Here is a 19129-nt window from a genome sequence, read left to right on the forward strand (position 1 = left end):
TGGGCCAGGGAGGAGGTTCAGCGGTCAAGCATGTCAGACTTAGTTTGATGACTGTCACCACTAAAAAAGAGAGAGGGCCCCAGAGATAGTACAGAAGGTAGGGCACTTGCTGCGCATGTAGCCAACCCAGCTCGATCCCTGGCACCCCATATGGTCCCGAGCCCTGCCAGGAGTGACTCCTGAGCACAGAGCCAGGAGTAAGCCCTGAGCACTACCAGGTGTGCCCCCCCACACACCGGAAAAAAAAAGGGTTGGAGCAATAGCACAGCAGATAGGGTGTTTGCCTTGCACGCGGCCGACCCGGGTTCAATTCCCAGCATCCCCTATGGTCTCCTGAGCACCGACAGGAGTGATTCCTGAGTGCAAAGCCAGGAGTAACCCCTGAGCATCGCCGGGTGTGACCCAAAAAGGAAAAAAAAAAATCAGGTGTTGGGGCTGGAGTGATAGGAGGGTGGGGAGGGTGTTTGCCTTGCATGCAGCGGCCAACCCCGGGCTGGATCCCTGGCTTCCCATATGGTCCCTGGAGCACCGCCAGGAGTAATTCACCTGAGTGGAGAGCCAGGAGGAACGCCTGAGCATCGCCAGGTGTGACCCAAAAAGCCAAACAAACAGAAAAAAAATATCAAGTGGTAAGTCCCCAAACCAGGGCCAAGAGAGCGCCTTCCTGGGCTGTTGGAGATCACGTGATTCCCCCAGCCCCGAGGCCAATAAAAGACTCCAAACTTTTGAGTTTCCTTCTCTGCATCTGCCCCCCTTCATCAGGTCGCTTCCACGCGGGGCAGGATCCAGCAGGTGCTGGACTGGCTCCAGGATCTGAGCCTCCACCTGGCTTGGACACAGATTGTGTGAGGGGGGGTCCGGTGGGCAGGACCAGGCGGAGGTGGGGGATCTACCCTGAGCCGGCCTGGGGCGGGCCAAGTGAACCCCTACAGGCTCGCTCCAGCCCCCCCCCCCAGGCCCACACACTAAACACCACCAGGTGGGGGGCGTTGGGGGAAGCTAGATGGGACCCTGGACTTCCCCCCCCCCTCCAGGGGTGAGGGTCAGGGAGACCAGCTGGGAAGCAGGGACTGGGTGCTGAAGGGGGGGCCCTGGGGGCTTATCCAGGAGCTGGAGGGGAGAATGTTCCAGACCCGAGGGGGCGGGGCGGGCAGAGTGGAGGTGAAAAGAGAAGGGGGACCCCTTGGTGGACCCTGAACCCAAAACCTTCCTTCCTTCCCGAAGCTGCTGGGACGCTCTGGCCGAGGCCACTTGGAGCTGACCGGCAGCCCGTGATGCTCTGGGCTGACCGGCCTGCCGGGCCGGCAGGAGGCTGGAGGGGCCGGCGCCCGCGTCCCCGGAGGTCCACGCGCCCTCGGGGACAGGCAAGTGGCCGCGCTGGCCGGTGCTCGGCGGGCGTATCACTTTCAGCGGCTGGGAAGAAGGTTAAATACCTCGGCGGGGGCCCCCTGAGCGGCGGCGGCCGGGGAGGGGCGAGCCCGCGGCCTTCAAAGCGGGGCGGCCGCCGCCCCCGGCCTCCTCCTCCGGCCTAATGATATTCCCGGCCGGCCCCGGCTTTGGCGGCAGTTTAACCCGCGCCGGGCGGGTTCTTTTCTCACTGATCTCAGCTTGACACCCAATTAGCACAAGAATGGGAGGAGGAAGCCTGCGAGAGGCGCCTCCCAGCCTCCCGGGGCGCGCGGGGGGCGGCGGGCAGACAAAGGGCAGCGGGCTAGGGGCACCCGCGCCCACCCCGCCTTTGTCCCTGGCCGAGCTGCAGAGGGGCTGGCCGGCCTGCTCGCGGGGAGCCGGGCGGGGGGCCAGCCCCTCGCTTGCGGGGCTCCCCCAAGGCAGGCAGGCAGGCAGGCAGGCAGGTGTGTGGGTGACGGTCGAACCCACCACCGCCCACCAACGCCGTGAGCAGCCAATCGGTTGCGACCCGCGAGGGTCCCTGGAGGGGCCACGTGGGGACTAACCTGGCCTACCTCAAGTTAGCTGGACCCCCCTGGACCAAAGTTCCCTCGGCTGGGGGCTCTGAGATGGGAGGGCGCTTGCTTGGCACACGGCAGGCAGGTTTGAACCTCATACCACTTAATGTGTATTGATATTAACCACTTAATAGCTTTGATTAATATTATTGTTTTTTTACATTACAGTGATATTAGTACATTAAAATTAATATTAATACAATTAGGGGCTGGAGCAATAGCACAGCGGGTAGGGCATTTGCCTTGCATGCGGCCGACCGGGGTTCAATTCCCAGCATCCCATAGGGTCCCCTGAGCACCGCCAGGGGCAATTCCTGAGTGCATGAGCCCGGAGGAACCCCTGAGCATTGCCGGGTGTGACCCAAAAAAATTTTAAAAAGAAAAGAATAGGGGCTGGAGCAATAGCACAGCAGGTTGGGCGTTTGACTTGCACACAGCCGACCTAGGTTCTATTCCCGGCATCCCATAGGGTCCCCTGAGTACCGCCAGGAGTAATTCCTGAGTACATGAGCCAGGAGGAACTCCTGTGCATTGCTGGGTGTGACCCAAATAGCAAAAAGAAAAATTAATATAATTAATACTAACCACTTAATCGCTCCCTTAATAGCTGGAGCGATAGCACAGCCGGTAGGGCATTTGCCTTGCACATGGCCAACCCAAGTTTGACCCAGGTTCGATTCCTCCATCCCTCTCGGAGTGCCCCATAAGCTACCAAGAGTACAAGAGTATCCCGCCCACAAGGCAGAGCCTGGCAAGCTCCCTGTGGCAAATTTGATATGCAAAAAAACAGTAACAAGTCTCACAATGAAGACGTTTGTGGTCCCCACTCCGAGCAAATCGATGAACAACGGGAGAATAGTGCTATAGTACTAGGGACAGTGCTACAGTGCTACCACTTGATCCCCTGAGCACACCAGGGGGAATTCATGAACAGACCCAGGGGTAAGCCCTGGGCACTCCCAGGTGTGGCCCCCAGTCACCCCCCACCCACCAAAAAAAAAAAAACCCAAGAGATGAGGTAGGCTTGCAGCCTGAGAGAGTACAGTGGGTTCAGCCTTGGAGCTGACCGTGGTTTGATCCAGTGCACTGCATATAGTCTTCCAAGCTCTGTCAGGAATAATCCCTGAGCACCGCCTGGTGAAGCAATGCAGGTTAGATCTACCCAACAGGGGCTGGAGCAATAGCACAGCTGGTAAGGCGTTTGCCTTGCACATGGGTTTGACCTGGGTTCGATTCCCAGCACCCCATGTGGTCCCCTGAGCACCGCCAGGAGTGATTCCTGAGTGCAGAGCCAAGAGGAACCCTTGAGCATCAGCCAGTTCTGACCCAAAAAGAAAAAAAAAAAGTAGAGAGCAAGCCAGGTGTCACCTATGCCCAGAGGCGGGGGCTGCAGGCCCCTCATATGGAGAAGAGGAAGTGTTCCCTCTCTCCTGCCTCTTCCCACTGCCATTTCCCACAATCTCTTGTGCTCGTCTGATACTCATCTGATGGATGGATGCTCATCTGATGGATGGCAGGGGGCCTGGCCACCCCCTCACAAGCTTGCTGGCGGAGTGAACCCCATTTTATAGATGCACCTTCCAGAGCATCTCCCCGTGCCCTGGGAAGACAGGGTGTTCTGGGCGCGGGCAGGAGCCAAGAGAATGTGACTGTGGCCCAGTGGAGGGGGCCACCCATCTCAAGGTCCCAGGACGCTCCACTCTGATGGGTGGGCTAAGACCAGAATTAAGCAGGCCATTTGGTCAGTACCCTGGATCTGGGATCCAGGAAGGGTCTGTCCTGGAGTTTTTTTTTTTTTTTTTTGGCTTTTTGGGTCATACCTGGCAATGCACAGGGGTTACTCCTGGCTCTGCACTCAGGAAGTTTACCCCTGGCAGTGCTCAGGGGACCATATGGGATGCTGGGAATCGAACCCACGTCGTCCGCGTGCAAGGCAAACGCCCTCCCTGCTGTGCTATTGCTCCAGCCCCTGTCCTGGAGTTTAAACGGTGAAGCTTATGCTAGAGGAGGCCCATTCACTGGCCAGGCAGCAGCTGTGGGTGAGTTGATGGGGTGGTGACCTGCAGAAGAGTTTGAGAGTGCAAATCCCCAGAGGCTTGGGAGACTACCCTGGATCTGATGAGTAGAAGTGGGAAGGTGCTTGCTTGGGTGTGTCCCTGGGTGCCAGTAGGATCCTTGAGATGGAGAACCCAGGAGCTCCTACTTTTCAGGAATGAGGCCCGGGCCTCCAATACCTTTGTTTCTCACCAGACCTGCTTTCCAGGTGAGGAGGCCAGGCCCAAAGACTTCTGGTAACTTGCTGAAAGACACAGGGGTACAAGTGGAACTTGGATACAATGCTACCAACTGAACCCCTAGCTCTTTTGGGAGGCGGGGCAAGGTTCTGAGCTACACTGAGCAGGGCTCAGGACTATTCTGGAGAGCAGTTCTGTGCTGGTAATAAAGGTTCTTGGGTGCACGGAGAATGACCTCAACACACTGCGGGCATGATTTGCATGCAGGAGACCCGGGTTTGATCCCCAGCACCACACGGTTTCCCCCCAGGTACCACCCAGAGTTACCCCAGCATTGAACAGGGAATGGTTCATCCCCAGAAAGAAAAAAAAAAAGCTATAAAGATAAGCCAGGAGGGGCTGGAGAGATAGCACAGCAGATAGGGCGTTTGCCTTGCACGCGGCTGACCTGGGTTTGATTCCCAGCATCCCATAGGGTCCCCCAAGCACCGCCAGAAGTGATTCCTGAGTGTAGAGCCAGGAGTAACCCCTGTGCATCGCCGGGTGTGACCCAAAAATTAAAAAATAAAAATAGAAGCCACGAATGGGCTGGAGCGATAGCACAGCGGTAGGGCATTTGCCTTGCGTGCAGCTGGCAGAGCTGGGTTCGACTCCTCTGCCCCTCTTAGAGAGCCCGGCAAACTACCGAGAGTATCTCGCCCGCACGGCAAAGCCTGGCAAGCTACCCATGACGTATTCAATATACCAAAACACAGTACTAAGTCTCACAAGAGCAAATCGATGAACAACAGGAGGAGCGTGACCGTAAAGCCAGGAATGTGGCTGAAAAACAGAGCAACATGTCTTGCATGCATGAACCTGGACTCTTTCCGGGATGCAAAAGACTGCTGGATCTCGGAGAAATCGCTGCCACCCCGAGTACCTAAAAGGCAGAGGTACAACTCAGAAATCACAGAAGCCTCTTCTTTTTTTTGGGGGGGGGGGTGGGTTTGGGTCACACCCGGCGATGCTCAGGGGCTGCTCCTGGCTCTGCACTCAGGAATGACTCCCGGCGGTGCTCGGGGGACCGTATGGGATGCTGGGAGTCGAACCCAGGTGGGCCGCGTGCAAGGTAAACGCCCTCCTCGCTGTGCTACTGCTCCAGCCCCACAGAAGCCTCTCCTTCCCGCTCCCGGCCGTCCTCCAATAGCGAGGGAAGATGGCACCGTGGGCACCGCCTCTTCCGGCCGCGACGCCCGGAAGTGGGCGTGAGCACCGGAAGTAGAAGGGCGTTTCCTGTGCGTCCGGCTTCCCCAACATGGCAGCGCCCTTATCAGTGGAGGTGGAGTTCGGGTGAGTCCCAGAGCTGGGGGAAGTCGTGGGGACGGACTGAAGTCGTGAGGCTCGGGGACTCCCTTCCTCAGCCTCTGGGGCCTGTGGCAGCCGAGTCGCCGACTGCCGACGTCTTCCCTGGGCTGCGCCGCCCGCCCGGGAGAGCCTGAGTCTCGGTCTCCCTTGGCGACCCGGCCGTATGTTCCGGAATAGAGGCGCAGCCCCCGACGGGGCGGGCTCCGTCCTGGCCGCCCGCCTCTCCCGGGTCGGGGAAGGGCTGCAGGCGGCCACCGGGCCGTCTTCGGCCAGCCCGCATCGGGCAGGGCTCGCGTGGCTGGCATCTGAGCGCCACGCATCGCCCCGTGTCGTCCTTCGGGCTCCAAGAGCCGTTGCCGCTCAGGGATGATGGTGTGGCCGAGGGGGGCGGGTCTCTTCTTAGGGCCTCCGAGTTGGGGGCGCGAAACGGACGAGCCGAGACGTTCGGGGGCATTTGCGGAGCGGCCCGCGCAGGTCTTGCAAGTCTTGCGTGTGTGCGGGCGGCGTCAAGGCGCGCAGTGTAGATCGTCACGTTTCTGCATCAGCCGAGCAGCGCGGGGGGATTGGGGCCCGCACACCGGAAGCTAAGAACGCGCGGCAGATAGGTTCGTGGGGGGGAGCACAGAGAGGAGGGTGGTTACCTGCCACGCAGCGGACCCGGGTTCGATCCCCAGCACCCTCGATGGTTCCCCCAGTCAGCCAGGAGTGATCCCTGAGCACTGCCAGGTGTGTCCCCAGAACAAAATTACTGGAACCGATGATCCCTTGTGTCGAGAGTTCCACGCCTGGTACACGGGGGGTCTTAGATCCTTAGAGAACCAAGAACCCTGAGAGATGTGTGGGATCCTTCCAGCCTTTTCCTCCCGCCAGGCTGGGCTGCCTGTATGAGGGAGGGTGAATTGGCCTTTAAGGGGAAAGTCCGGCCATAGGAATGGAAAGCCGTGAGTGTCCAGGCCTGTTCTCTCAAGGGGCCCCCAGTTTCCTTCATGGGCCAGCTCCATCACCAGCCCTTTACTGAGTGTCCACCTGCCAGGCTGGGAGACGGGATCAACAGAACCTTGTCCGCTCTCCCTCCCCACTCTACTATGGTGTCTGGCAGGGCCCAGCTCTCCTGGCCCCACCCCAGCCCCCTGTCTCTCTCTCTCTCTCTCTCTCTCTCTCTCTCTCTCTCTCTCTCACACACACACACACACACACACACACACATACACACATACCATCACACACGCACACTCTTTCTGCCTGGGTTTCCCTGGACCTTCCTGCTGCAGGACCTCTGCCGCCCGCCTGCTTTTGTGGCTGTGGATCCACTTGGTGTTCACTCATCTGAGGGCGCTCCCCTACCCTCGGTGCTGCCCAGGGGCCACGGAAGGACAGAGCGTCCTGGCTGGACCCTCCCTGGCCCCTGCCTCTGACCCACCGCCCCTCCTCCTGACACCCCCAGTCTCCCGCCAGAGCCCCACACACGTTCACCCTGGCTGTCCTCTCCTTCCCCACCCCTCTCAGCGGCTCTCGGCCTGAGCCGCGCACAGGCCACCATGCCTGTCCTTCTCTTTGTCCCCGTTGTTACCTTGAAGAGCTGGGTCAGGACTGTGCCTCTTTCCCCTAAGAGATGTAACCCCCCCCCCCCCCACGCTCCTCATCCCACTCTGTCCCCCCAGATTGCTCAGACCTGGGTTTCTTTCCCTTGTCTTGTGGCCCCAACTGTCTGGTCTCAGGTCTGGGCCTGCGGGAGTGGTGTTTGGGGCCACACATTCCTGCCTCTGCACTCAGGGATCATTCCTGGCGGTGTTCTGGGAACCATATGGGATGCCAGGGTTTGAACTCAGGTTTGAACTGTGAGGCAAAGGTCCGACCTGCTGTACTCTTGCTCTGGCTCATACACACCCCTCTTCCTCTTATTCTCGCCCTCCTTCCTTACTGGGGCGGGGGCATGGTTGAGGTTAGAGAACTGGGCCTTTGCATTCATTCAGCAGATATTTCTCGAGGTCCTCCAGTGCCCAGGTTAAGTTCAGGACAGGGCAGGCAGCGTGGGGGGGGGGGGGTTACCTGCCAGTCCCAGAGGCCAGCGGTACCCCCGCCGAGATTCAGGGGGGTGGCTGGAAGCTGAGGAGTCCAGAGGTGTTCTTCGGTTGGGTTCTTTCCTCAGGCCCCAAGAACCCCCACGCCCCAGTCAGCCTCCCTGAATCCCTCAGAGGCCCAGCCGATCCCTCCCTCCCCCAAGATGTGCTGACCCAATGCCTGGCTCTGCCTTGGGGGGCCGGTACCCAGTGGGGCCGGGTCAGCCGTGGCCCCTGGCGACGGGGAGATAGCCAGGCCTCTGAGCCTGGCACCACCGGGTCCGGGTGCTCTTACTTGTTTGCCCAGGAACCGGGGCCTTCTGACCCCCAACTCCTGAGCCCCTCGCCCGGGGCCCTCCCCCAGCCCAGCTGCTGCGGGTGCCAGCCCCTGCCCGGGCAGAGCGGGGCTCTTGGAAGGGGATAAATGGAGCTTCTGTGCGGGCTTGCAGCTGAAGCGGCCCCTTGCGGCCCCAGATGGGTCCCTCTCCCCACCACGTTTGTGCATCAACAAAGCGTGACCTTGTTTGGGCGACAGTCGCCCCATGTCTCCCGCGTGACAGGCCTTGCCTTGCCCCAGCCTCCCCGCGCCAGCTCAGGGCACCTCTGTTCCTGCCGTGGGGACGGGTGACGGGGCAGGGGGGCGCCACCCGCCATGGCCCTGGGGCCTTTCTTGGTCCCCACGGCTGCTGAGAGGGACTCGCAAGGCCGCCGGTCTGACCCCACGCATCCCGCCAACCCCCCACCGTGTCCCGCCACCCAGCCTGAGCCGAGGCTGCCTTCAGGAGGCTCCCGGATGGGCTTTCCCTGCCCAGGGAAAAGGCCCCTTAGGGTTTTGATCCTGGGGCCAGAGAGACAGTACGACAGGCACTGGCCTTCCACGGTGCCGACCCAGCCTGCGCCACACACACCCTGAGCCCCAGGATTGGCCAGGAGGGGCCTCAAAACAAAATGAAAGGATTTCGGTTTTGTTTTTTTGCTTTTTGAGCCACACCCAGCAATGCATAGGGCCTGCTCCTGGCTCTGCACTCAGGAGTTACTCCTGGCGGTGCTTGGGGGACCATATGGGATGCTGGGAATTGAACCCCGGTCCGCCGCGTGTAAGGCAAATGACCTCCCAGCCGTGCTATCTCTCCAGCCCCCAAAATGAAAGGATTTGAATCTCAGTTCAGTTATTGCCTATGGCCTGGACCAAGCCCCCTTGCCCCTGGGACTGCCCCGAGGCTGAGATGAGTTCCGGGGGCCACCCCCTGACTAAGCCCAGGCACCTGCAGCCTCCCACTGGTGCCCTGTGCCCAGCAGGCCCACAGTGGGCAGGCCGCTGCCTCCACTAGCCAGGACGGAGGAGCAAGGGGCACCCCAGGGGCGATTTCTCAGCCCTCTCGCAGGTAGAGACCCGGGGGAGGCGGGGTCAGTGCAGCCCCACATGGCCTGGGCTTGCACCCCACTGTGCAGGGCCTCCCCAGGAAGCAGAGCCGCAAACACGACTTGACACGAGGGGACATTGGCGTCCCGGGTCATCGCTGGCCTCGCCCCCACTCACCATGTCGGGACATCACTAGAGGGTGGGCTCCTGGGCACCCCTGCCCTCTCCTGCCTGCCACTTGGGCCTCGCTCACTGTCTTCCCGTCTCCCTACAGTGGCGGCGCGGAGCTCCTGTTCGATGGCGTCAAGAAGCATCAGGTCACTCTGCCCAGCGAGGAGGGGCCTTGTGAGTATGGAGCCCCCGGGGCCCCGAGCAGGCAAGGGACAGCGCTCACCCCTCGAGCTCTGTGGGTGGGAGAAGGCAGCCCGTGGCCCCAGGGACCCCGCTCCCGGCTTAGGCCATGGCGTTGGAGCCCGAGACCCCAGGGGCCTTGCCTCTCTGCTGTCCTTTTCCGGGGGCCGGAGGCGCAGTGCCACCCACCCAGAGCTGCTCCGAGGGACACGTCAGCCTCCCCAGCTCCTCCTGCTCAGGGCCAGCTCAGGGCCGGGTCACACCTTAAGCACAGGCCGTGCTCTGGTTGACAACGCAGAGGCCGCGCGTCCCTGACCGAGGCCGGGAAGTAGGACTGGAGTGAGAGTCCCTGCAGCCCGCGCCGTGCCCCCTGTCCCTTCAGCCTGCACCGGTGACCCCCTTCTCTCTCTGCTCCATCTCCCCTTCTCCCCAGTGTCCTGTTCAGCTCATTGCACTTCTCTCGAACCTTCACTGCTGCCCACCCCAGCCCCGCCAACAGACCCTCTAGGGCGGTTGGCGATAGCCAAAGGCCCGGAGCTCCCGCTTGGAATGCTGAGTCCCTGGTTGGATTGCTTGTTGGTTGACTGGTTGGACCCCCCCACCTTGCTCAGGGTTCCAGACAGGAGTTGAACTGGGGTGGGCCCCGGGTGAGACAGGCAGTGTGATTTCTGGTCCCCACATGGTCCCCGTAGCCCCACTGGGTGTGCCCCCTCACACGATCACGCAAACCAACTTAATTGTGACTTTTATCAAGACCCTTGGGGCTGGAGCGATAGCACAGCAGGGAGGGCGTTGGCCTTGCACGATTCCCAGCATCGCATATAGTCCCCCGAGCACCGCCAGGAGTAATTCCTGAGTGCATGAGCCAGGAGTAACCCCTGTGCATCACCGGGTGTGGCCCAAAAAGCAAAAATAATAATAATAATAAAATAAAGACCTTTAGTGGAGGTTTCCTGTTACCAATTAAATCCACCCTCACAGGCAGAAATAAACAGAAACAGCCGTTCCAGACAGAGACAGTGTGTGCGAGAAAGCGTGTGTGTGTTTGTGAAAGAGTGTGTGTGAGAGGGTCGTGTGAGGGTATATATGAGTGTGAGTGTGTGTAGGTGAGAGGGTGTGTGTATGTGAACGTGTGAGAGAGTGTGTGAGGGTGTACTGAGTGTGTGTTAGAGAGTGTGTGTGTGCATGTGAGAGAGAGCGCGTGCGCTCTAGCAAGCACATATGTGCACTTGCGCACATGTGGGTGGGGCCAGGGGTCTAAGCAGGACTTCATTTCTTCAAGGAGCAGGCTTCTCTGCCCCTGAGCCCCCTACACCCAGGTTTGTGGTCCTCAGCCTGGCCCCCTCGGGTGGGGCGTCTCCTCCCCTCTCCGTGGGCTGGCGCCGGGCTCTGTCGCCCGCTCCTGTTTGCACGAGGCCGAGGCCCGGCCCGTCACCTGCAGTCCAGCCGCTTCCCAGGTGGGTCGAGGAGACATGCGGCCCTGAGATTATGGGGGGGGGATTGGCCGCAGCAAGGGGGGACCCCAGGGCCAGGCGAGCTTCCAGCCAAGCCAAGTGGGGCAAAGAGGATGGGCAGAGTTGGGGCATGACCTCTGACCCCGGGGCGCTGCCCCAGCTGCTGCTCCCCTGGGCATAAGCGCCTTCCCAACCTGGCGGCCAAGGGTGGCCCAGTGGCTCTTCCTGCCTTGTCGCTGGGACCCGCCCATGCCCACTCTGATCAGCCTGAGGCTCGCCCCGCAGCCGGGCTGGTGCCCGCCCCTGCCCCTGCCTGAACTGGGACCCGCTCCCTGGGCCCTGCCTGCCTGGCCCGGCGGCCCAGCGGCCGAGGCTGTGGCTGCAGCCTGCGGTGCTTTAAACTGCTTAGCATGCAGGGCCCGCCCGGGGCCAGCTGTGCCTTTCTCTGCTCCGGGCCTGTTTGCCCAGCCCCTCCCCCTCCAGGCCCTGTGCAAAATTGCTTTTGAAAAGACCCACTTTCTGCTTAATTAAACAATGAGGAGCGTCCCTCACACATCTGTAAACCTCCTTCTGAGGCCAGTTTAGCCCACAAACTGCTCCTTTCTAACCCCCATTCACTTGTAAATGGCTCCTCTGATGTTCCCTGCCTGGCCGGCGCTTGGCCCGGGCTTTCTTCTCCCGGGTCAGCCGGCCGACCGGGTGGGCTTCATGGCACCCTGAAATCCTCAGGGCCGGTGGGGAAGAGGAGTCTCCTCTGTCACCCCTGGCTGGGCCGAGGACAGGGTGGGGCGGTGGGGAAGACACCTGCTGGGGGACTGGGGGCTCCCGGAGGTCGTGGCCTGGGAGGGGGTGCTGGGGGACAGAGGTGCTGTGGCTGCAGGCCCCTGGGGTGGTGGTGATTGTCCCCAAGTCAGAGGAGGACTTAGGCCACCTTCCGGCTCAGATCTGGAACTGGAACTCACCCCCACCGCATCTGTGTGTCAGTGTGCCTGTGTCTGTATGTCTCTGTGACTATGTGTCTGTGTCTCTGTGACTGTGTCTATGTGACTTTGTGTGTCTATGTGACTGTCAGTGTGCCTGTGTCTGTATGTCTCTGTGACTATGTGTCTGTGTCTCTGTGACTGTGTCTATGTGACTTTGTGTGTCTATGTGACTGTCTGTGTGACTGTCTGTATGACTGTGTCTCTGTGACTGTGTGATTATGTCTGTGTGTGTCTGTGTTTGGGTGTATCTGTGGCTGGGTGTGTCTCTGTAACTATGTGTGTGCCCGTGTCTGTATCTGTCTGTGTCTGTGTTTATCTGTGTGTGTCTGTGGCTGTGTCTGTGTATCTATGGCTGTGACTGTGTGTGTCTGTGGTTGTGTCTGTGTGTGTTTGTGTGTGTCTCTGCCTGTGTCTGTGCCTGTGTCTGTGTGTGTGTCTCTGTGACTGTTTTTGTCTGTGTTCTGTGTGTCTCTGACTGTGGCTGTGTGTGTGTCAGCGTGGTGCCTGCCTGGTGGGGCCTGTCTGACCCATAGCCCCATGGACAGTCCTTCCACCCAGGCGTGTCCCCAGAGCCCCCCAGGTGGGAATGTCTGGGACCCTCTGCCCGCTCCAACCTCCCATGGAAGGGGGGAATCTTCTAGAAAACGCCCATGCTCATCCCGTGTGCTGGGGGCGACTGCTCACCCTCTGTGTGTGCACGCTCACGTCTGTGCATGTGTACGTGAGTGCATGCATCTTTGCGCATGTGCAGAGTGCGAGGTGACTGGGCCACAGGAAAACCAAACATAGTGTTTGTCCTGGGTGATCACAAGGCCTGGTCAGCCGGGCAGGCCAAGGGCCAGGAGCTTCTGTGGGTGCTATGGCCGGAGCCTCCCACAGCGCCTGTTTCTGGAAGTGATGGCACCTGAGCCAGACTGTCCTGTTCCCACCTCCCCCCACTTCCGCAGTCGGGTGAGGGTCAGGGTCTGGGGTCCCGGCCCCCCTGTAGTCGGGGGTCAGGGTCAGTGTCTGGAGTCCAGGCTGTGTGCTGTCATCAGTGCAAAGCTCAGTGGCCATTTGACCCCCAGGTGTGGCCATGCTGTCCCTCCATGCTGGACACGTTGAGGCAGAGAGATGGTACCTCACAGCCATCATGGCCCACAGAGCACATTCTGGGTGCAGGCCCAGGGGTCCCCGGAGAGACAGAGGCCCCTTCCACCCTGACCGCCTCTGCTCCGGCCCAGGCCCCCCCCACAGCCTCCTCCCAAAGCCCCCCTGAGCGCCCTCCCACCCTCCTCTTCCTTTGCGGGAGTTTTCTTTATTGTTTGTTTGTATTTTGGGACCACCTCCAGCTGTGCTCAGGGATCACCACCGCTGGTGGTCCTGGGCTTAGACTCGAGTTGGCCAGGTGCAAGGCAAGTGCCTTACCCGCTGTACTATTGTTCCGCCTGGTTTTATTTGTTGGGTTTTAGGGGTTTTTTTGTTTGTTTGTTTTTGCGGGGGTGGGGGTGCATATCTGGCCTTGCTCAGGGCTTACTCCTGGCTCTGTGCTCAGGGATCACTGCTGGTGGGACTTAAGGGACCAAATGCAGCACTGAGGATCAAACCTGGGCCAGCCACATGCCAGGCAAGTGTGTACCCCTGTCTTCTCTCCGCAGCTCTGGGCCCAGCTTCCTGTGAGCCTCAGGCCAGCTTTCCCTGGCCCCACCACCAGGCAGGAGCCTCTGTCCCTGGGCTCTGGGGATGTGAGCGCCACAGCACTCACCACCACGTTCTGGCCCCAGGCACCGCAGTAGTTGCTCAATAAACGTTTATCTTGTGGGTGAGGGTCCGGCACTGCATTGGGGAGATGACCTGGGACCGGGCAGGTGGGGGTGAGGGAGACAGTGCGAGTGTCCCAGCCTCCTGGCTCCCAGCACCCACCCCCCTCAGCCACCAGCCCCTGACTCTGCTCAGCCCTACCCCCCCTCCCAGGCTCCGAAGGAGCCGACCATCTGGCTTGGCGGCCATTTGCATATTGTCTGGGCCCAGCCTTGTCCCTGGGGGGGTGTCGCAGGCCAGGCCCGAGTGGCCCTTGCCGCCTGCGAAGAGAGACGCAAGTCCCACCTCCCCCCGCCCCCAAATCCAGGCATGGGGGAACAATACGGGTGCTGATGCGGTGGTCTCACCATGGTAACGGGCCATCAAGAATGCGGGCCGGCCTGGGGGGTGCGGCGGGGAGAGGGAGTGACCTCAGCCACACGAGCGTCATGATAAATGAGCGGCCCCGCGACCCACCCCCTCGGGACTGACTCCGTGACGAGGCCAGCGCTCGAATGACCCTGGCGTGACCACGGAGGGGAGCAGGCCGCTCCGCCCCGCCCCGAGAAGGGCGTCCGGGCTACCGCCCAGCTGGGCCCCGGTTCCACGCAGGCCAGCCGGGGTGGCCCTCGGCCGGAGCCACTCCTGCGGGCACAGCCCCCTCCTGCCCAGGCCGCGACGCCGGCAGTCCACGGGCAGCTGGAGACGGGCCCAAGGTGGAGGCCGGGGTGGGGGTGAGCGACCTGGATGGTGGTACAGGAGGAGCGGGCCCTCAGAGCGAGGTCCCCAGTCCCTGCCCACTCTCGGGGAGAGCGCAGCTCCCAGCAGCTTTGTTTCCAAGTCAGAATCCCGGCTGGTGGGTGGGCACCTGCCTTGCACGCGGCCAGGCCCAGGTTCGGTCCCAGGCACCATCTGGGCTCCCTCTCCCCCGCCAGCATTGCTGGGTGTGGCCCAAAAAACAAACCAAAAATGTCTGGCTGGAGGGTCAGGGAGCTGGCTCGAAGGACTGGGGCTCCAGGCTCGGTTCCCAGCACCCCGTGTTCCCCAGGCCCCCCGGGAGCTGCCCTCGCACGGCCAGGCGCGGCCAAACACCAGCCTCAGTCCAGCACGCTGAGCGCTCGGCCTTGGGCTTGCTGGGCCATGAGCCAGGGCCAGGGCCCCAAGCCAACGGACACATTCGCTCTGCGGCCATAGGCCTGTCCCTGGGGCCAGGGCCGGTGGCAGGGCCTGGGCACTCTGCTCTCCTCCACATGAGGACTGACCACTCACGCGAGGGCCCGGTGGCTGGGCCAGCACCCGCGAATGCTCATTTCTGCGGCAGAGCTGGGGGAGCCCCTGAGTCTCCCCTCTTTCAGGGGGGTCACCCCCGGGCGGCTGGGTGATTTGTCAGCGTCTCCCGCTGACGCTGGAGCTGGCTCCCTTCAGCAGAGGAAATTAACTGATGCTATCGGTGGAGCAATTGTTTCCTTCCCTCACAAAGGGTGTGGGGGGGTCTGTGCAGACGCCCCCCTCCCTTCAGACCTGCTACAGAGCAGGGTGGCTGTCCGCAGGAGCCCACGTCCATGACAGCCTCGGGCCACCTTCTTGGCCTTGTCATTGGCTGTTCTAAAGGACAGTGTCGCTGGGCCGCGCTTTGCCCGGCAACCGGGTACCTTCTCTGCAGGACACTCCTGACCCATTGGCCCACCTGAGCGTCCCTGAGCTCGGGACCCCTCTGCGGCCAGGGGGATGTGTGTGGGACCCTGGGGTGAGGCCCCGGCTCTCCAACAGGAGCGACCCCCAGGCACTACCGGAAGTGACCCTTCACCCCGAGTAAAATCAGACCAGAGACCCTGTGCGCCCCGCGCCCCCCACCTCCAGGGAGTGCTGGCAGCCTGGGCCTGACCCCGCCTCTCTCTGCCTCCCGCTCAGGGGATGTCCGGAACCTCCTCGTCTGGATCAAGAAGAATCTGCTGAAGGAGCGGCCGGAGCTGTTCATCCAGGGAGACAGCGTGTGAGTGTCCCCCTCCCACCCCTGGCTCACCCTGTTCACCGCCTGCCACTTCCCTCTCCATCCAGCCCTGTGCTTGGGTGGCTAGCTTTCCATTCTCTGAGCTCCACACCGGACTTGATTGGGGGGTGCCCCCCAGTAAGTGCTCAGGGACTGCTCCTGGCCCTGTGCTCCATGGTGCTGGGCCCATACCAACCCAGGTGTCTTGCAGGCAGAGCCTGTGCTCAGCTCCCCTGAGTCATCTCCCCAACCCTGGATAGGAGACTGGGGGGCTGGACACACCCACTGATGCACAGCTGCTGCTCTTTCTGGCGCTGGGGGACCATTTGGGCTGCAGAGCTGGATCCAGTGCAGCGCGGCTCCTTCCTACCGTGCTACCTGTCCGGCCCCCGGGTTGGGTGTGGGAGGGGTTTAGTCTAGTTGATTGGAGACTAGATGCCACGTCCTGGTGCCACTGACCAGCTGGATCATGACCTCACAGCATCTCTGTTCCCACGCCGCCACCCCGTCGGGAGGGAAGGCACTCGCCTCGCAGGCAGCCCCTTAACTGCCGCCCCGGTTTGATTCCTGGCCCCTTCAGCACTGCCGGGTGGTGGCCCCATATCCCCCAACCCTCTCCACAAAAGATCTAGGGGCCGGAGCAATAGCACAACGGGGAGGGTGCTTGCCTTGCACACAGCTGACTGGGGTTCGATCCCTGGCCTCCCATATGGCATGGCTCCCTGAGCACTACCGGGAGTAATTCCCGAGTGCAGAGCCAGGAGTAACCCATGAGCATCATTGGGTGTGGCCCCACCCAAAACCCCACAAAACAAAAACCTAAAGAAATTTTTATAAGGGGGGGCCAGAGAGATAGTACAATGGCCAGGGTGCTTGTCCTACAACCTGGCCAACCGACTTCTTTTCCCTGCACCACATATGGTACCCTGAGCCCCATCAGGAGTCAGCCCTGCATATGGGCAGGCATGCAATCCCCCGCCAAAAAAAAGTGGTTTTTTTTTTTCAATAACCAGAAAAATAGTATAGCAGGGAAGATGCATATGGCCAACCCAGGTTCAATTCCTGGTGCCACATATGGCCCCCCAAGTCCTGCCGGGATTGATCCCTGAGCACAGAGCGGGGTGGGACCCCACAAATACAAAACAAAATAAAAATGCTGAGAAAGGATGCTGTCCCCTAGCGTCCCTCTGAGTCTAAGAGTTAGAAGTTGATTTTGCTCTCCCATAGAACTTTCTGGAAGATTTTGGAAATGTTCATCGGTAACTGCTAGGTTCATGAGGCTGCTGAACCCTTGATCTGTGACCAGTATGACTGAAGGACAAACTGTTCCTTTTTCCGTCAGTGTCCATGCGCTGGTGGCCGCCCCTTTGCAGCATGCAGGCCTAGGACTCCTGGGGGGGCAGAGAGGGGTGTAGACCTCGATGCTCGGGAACCCCCAGCTCTAAGCGTCTGTCCTGTAGCTGGCCACCTCCTGGAGCCCTGCCTGCTGACGATGCGTCTGTCCCGGGGTCCCTGCCACAGGATGTGCCCCCAACCCGTCTGGGCCAGGCAGGGCTCGCTGGTGGGGTGACCACCCAGGAACCCTGGTGCCCCCATCCCAGCCTGGGGGGGTGTCTGCAGTTTGCACCCCCAAACCTAGACCACACACCCTGCAGCCCGCTTCACCCCTGCCATCTCCCCACACAGGCGGCCCGGGATTCTGGTGCTGATCAATGACGCCGACTGGGAGCTGCTGGTTAGTGCCGGGGCACCCCCACCCTGCCCCACCCCTCCCGTTTGCTGGTGCTGGTGCACTCCTGCCCCCCCCCCACCTCCACGCCCCCCAGGGAGAGGAATGGGGAGGGGAGGAGGGGCGGTCTCGGTGGTCTCCTTCATCCAGGAGGCTGTGTCCGGCGTGTATCTCCCCCCAGCGCCCCTGAGTGTCTCTCTCCGGGCAGGGCGAGCTGGACTACCAGCTGCAGGACCGGGACTGCGTCCTCTTCATCTCCACGCTGCACGGAGGCTAGATCCCTGCCCACCACGCCTCAGGCGGATGGCACCCGAGCCTGCCTCCCCTCGCTGTCCCCTCCTGCTTTCTCACCGCCCTGTCCCTGGAGCTCCCTCCGGGCAGGGAAAAGAGGCCAGGTGCTAAAAATGAGCCTTTCCCCAGCGTGTGAGCAGGGGGGAGGTGGGGTGCGGCAGGGGACCCCGCTCGCCCCTGGACGCACCCAGTGCCTGTCGGCATCTCCCTCTCCCTGTGCGTGCCTCCAGGGGAGGTGAACGGACCCTGGGAGCTGTGGTGGGCCCCCCTCCCCGTCCCCCAGACTGAAGGTGCCAGCACCTCAGTTTCCCCATCTGGCCGGCAGAGGGCTCTGGCTGTCCCCCACTGGAGTCATTACGGAACCCCAGCTGGGGTCCCCTCTCCAGAGCTGGCCCCCTCCCCCGCACCCGGCAGCTGCTGTGGCAGCCACACCTCTCCTCCTGCTCCTCAGCCCTTGACCCTGGCCGGCCACCCCCACCCCCACCCCCAGGCCACCAGATGGGGTCCTGCGACCCTCCTCCTGCCCGAGGCTGCCCGGGGCTCTGGAGAGGCGCCTGGAGGGCAGCGTGCCTCAGTTTCCTCCCCAGTGCTTAGGTCCATAGACCATCAGGAACGTGGCTGATGGGATAGATGCAGACGCCGCGTCGCGGGCAGCGAGGACAAGTGGCTCTGGGAGGCCTCAGTGTCTAAGCGACAGGCTGCCTTGGTCTCCTCCCCACACCCACCCACCGTCCTGCCCCTTGCCTGTGGGTCTCCGGCCTTCCGGGGCTGCCCTTTACCCCAGCAAGGATCCACGCTGAGACCCGGCCCCAGTGGGAGCGGGTGACTGCCAGGGCTCACCTACCTGTCTGGGCCCCAGGACCCCGCCCCACCCCCACCCGCCCGGGCTTTGTTTGTCCCAGCAGCCTCAGAGTCCAGAATGGGATGGGCGGGGAGGGGGCTCAGAGATAAGACTGCCGAACGCCCCCTTAGCCCCCTTAGCTTCTCCTGTATTGGGGGGGAAGGCTTCATTCGCCCAGACACCTCGAAACAGCCATCGTAATAAAAATGGGGAGAGTTCGTCAGCTGGCACAAAAGCGTTGCTTTCACTCCATCTCTCGATTCGAGGAAGGTTTCTCGCAGCCCCGAGGCCGCTGGGCCCAGCAGTGTTGGGGGCCCAGGGTGTGGACACCTCCAGGCTTAGAGGACAGGTCCCCGGCCAGCTGGCCCTGCTGCGGGACTGGGGCCACTTGGTGCCGGGCGCTGTCCAGGCACTGCCGGTGACCTGCCCCTGGTGTTGAGGTCGGGGTGTCCACCCTGGGGCACAGCCTCCCCTTCAGCCTCCCTGGCAGGGGTCTCCATCCCACCCGCGAGCGCCCAAGTGGCTTCTTGTCCCAACCCGGTCCCAGGCACCTGCTCCTGCGCTGGGGGCCGGGGTTGGGGGACACCAGGCCGGAGAGCAGATTCCCCTTGGTGCCGGGCGCTGAAATGGCCTGACCCGGCCGGTCCACGGCATTTCAGCTCCGTGTCAATCCCCGAGCTGCCGGAGGGGGTGGGGGGCCAGGGACAGAGATGGGGCTCACCCAGAAATGCCCGGCTGCA

General features: G+C 61.7%; 2 protein-coding genes across 2 annotated transcripts in view; both read left to right on the plus strand.

The window, feature by feature from the left end:
* SWI5 (SWI5 homologous recombination repair protein) overlaps window positions 1-19129 on the plus strand; it is an 80884-nt gene that overhangs the window by 61725 nt on the left and 30 nt on the right. The window lies entirely within an intron of this gene.
* On the plus strand, window positions 5454-19075 carry URM1 (ubiquitin related modifier 1). The gene is made up of 5 exons (XM_056108827.1): window positions 5454-5533; window positions 9246-9316; window positions 15450-15531; window positions 17215-17263; window positions 17466-19075. Exons 1-5 carry the CDS (start codon window positions 5499-5501, stop codon window positions 17532-17534), a joined length of 306 nt encoding a protein of 101 aa, XP_055964802.1. The 5' UTR covers window positions 5454-5498; the 3' UTR covers window positions 17535-19075.

This window comes from Sorex fumeus, unplaced genomic scaffold (assembly GCF_029834395.1).
Source record: "Sorex fumeus unplaced genomic scaffold, SorFum_2.1 ptg000233l, whole genome shotgun sequence".
Taxonomy (NCBI): Eukaryota; Metazoa; Chordata; class Mammalia; order Eulipotyphla; family Soricidae; genus Sorex; species Sorex fumeus.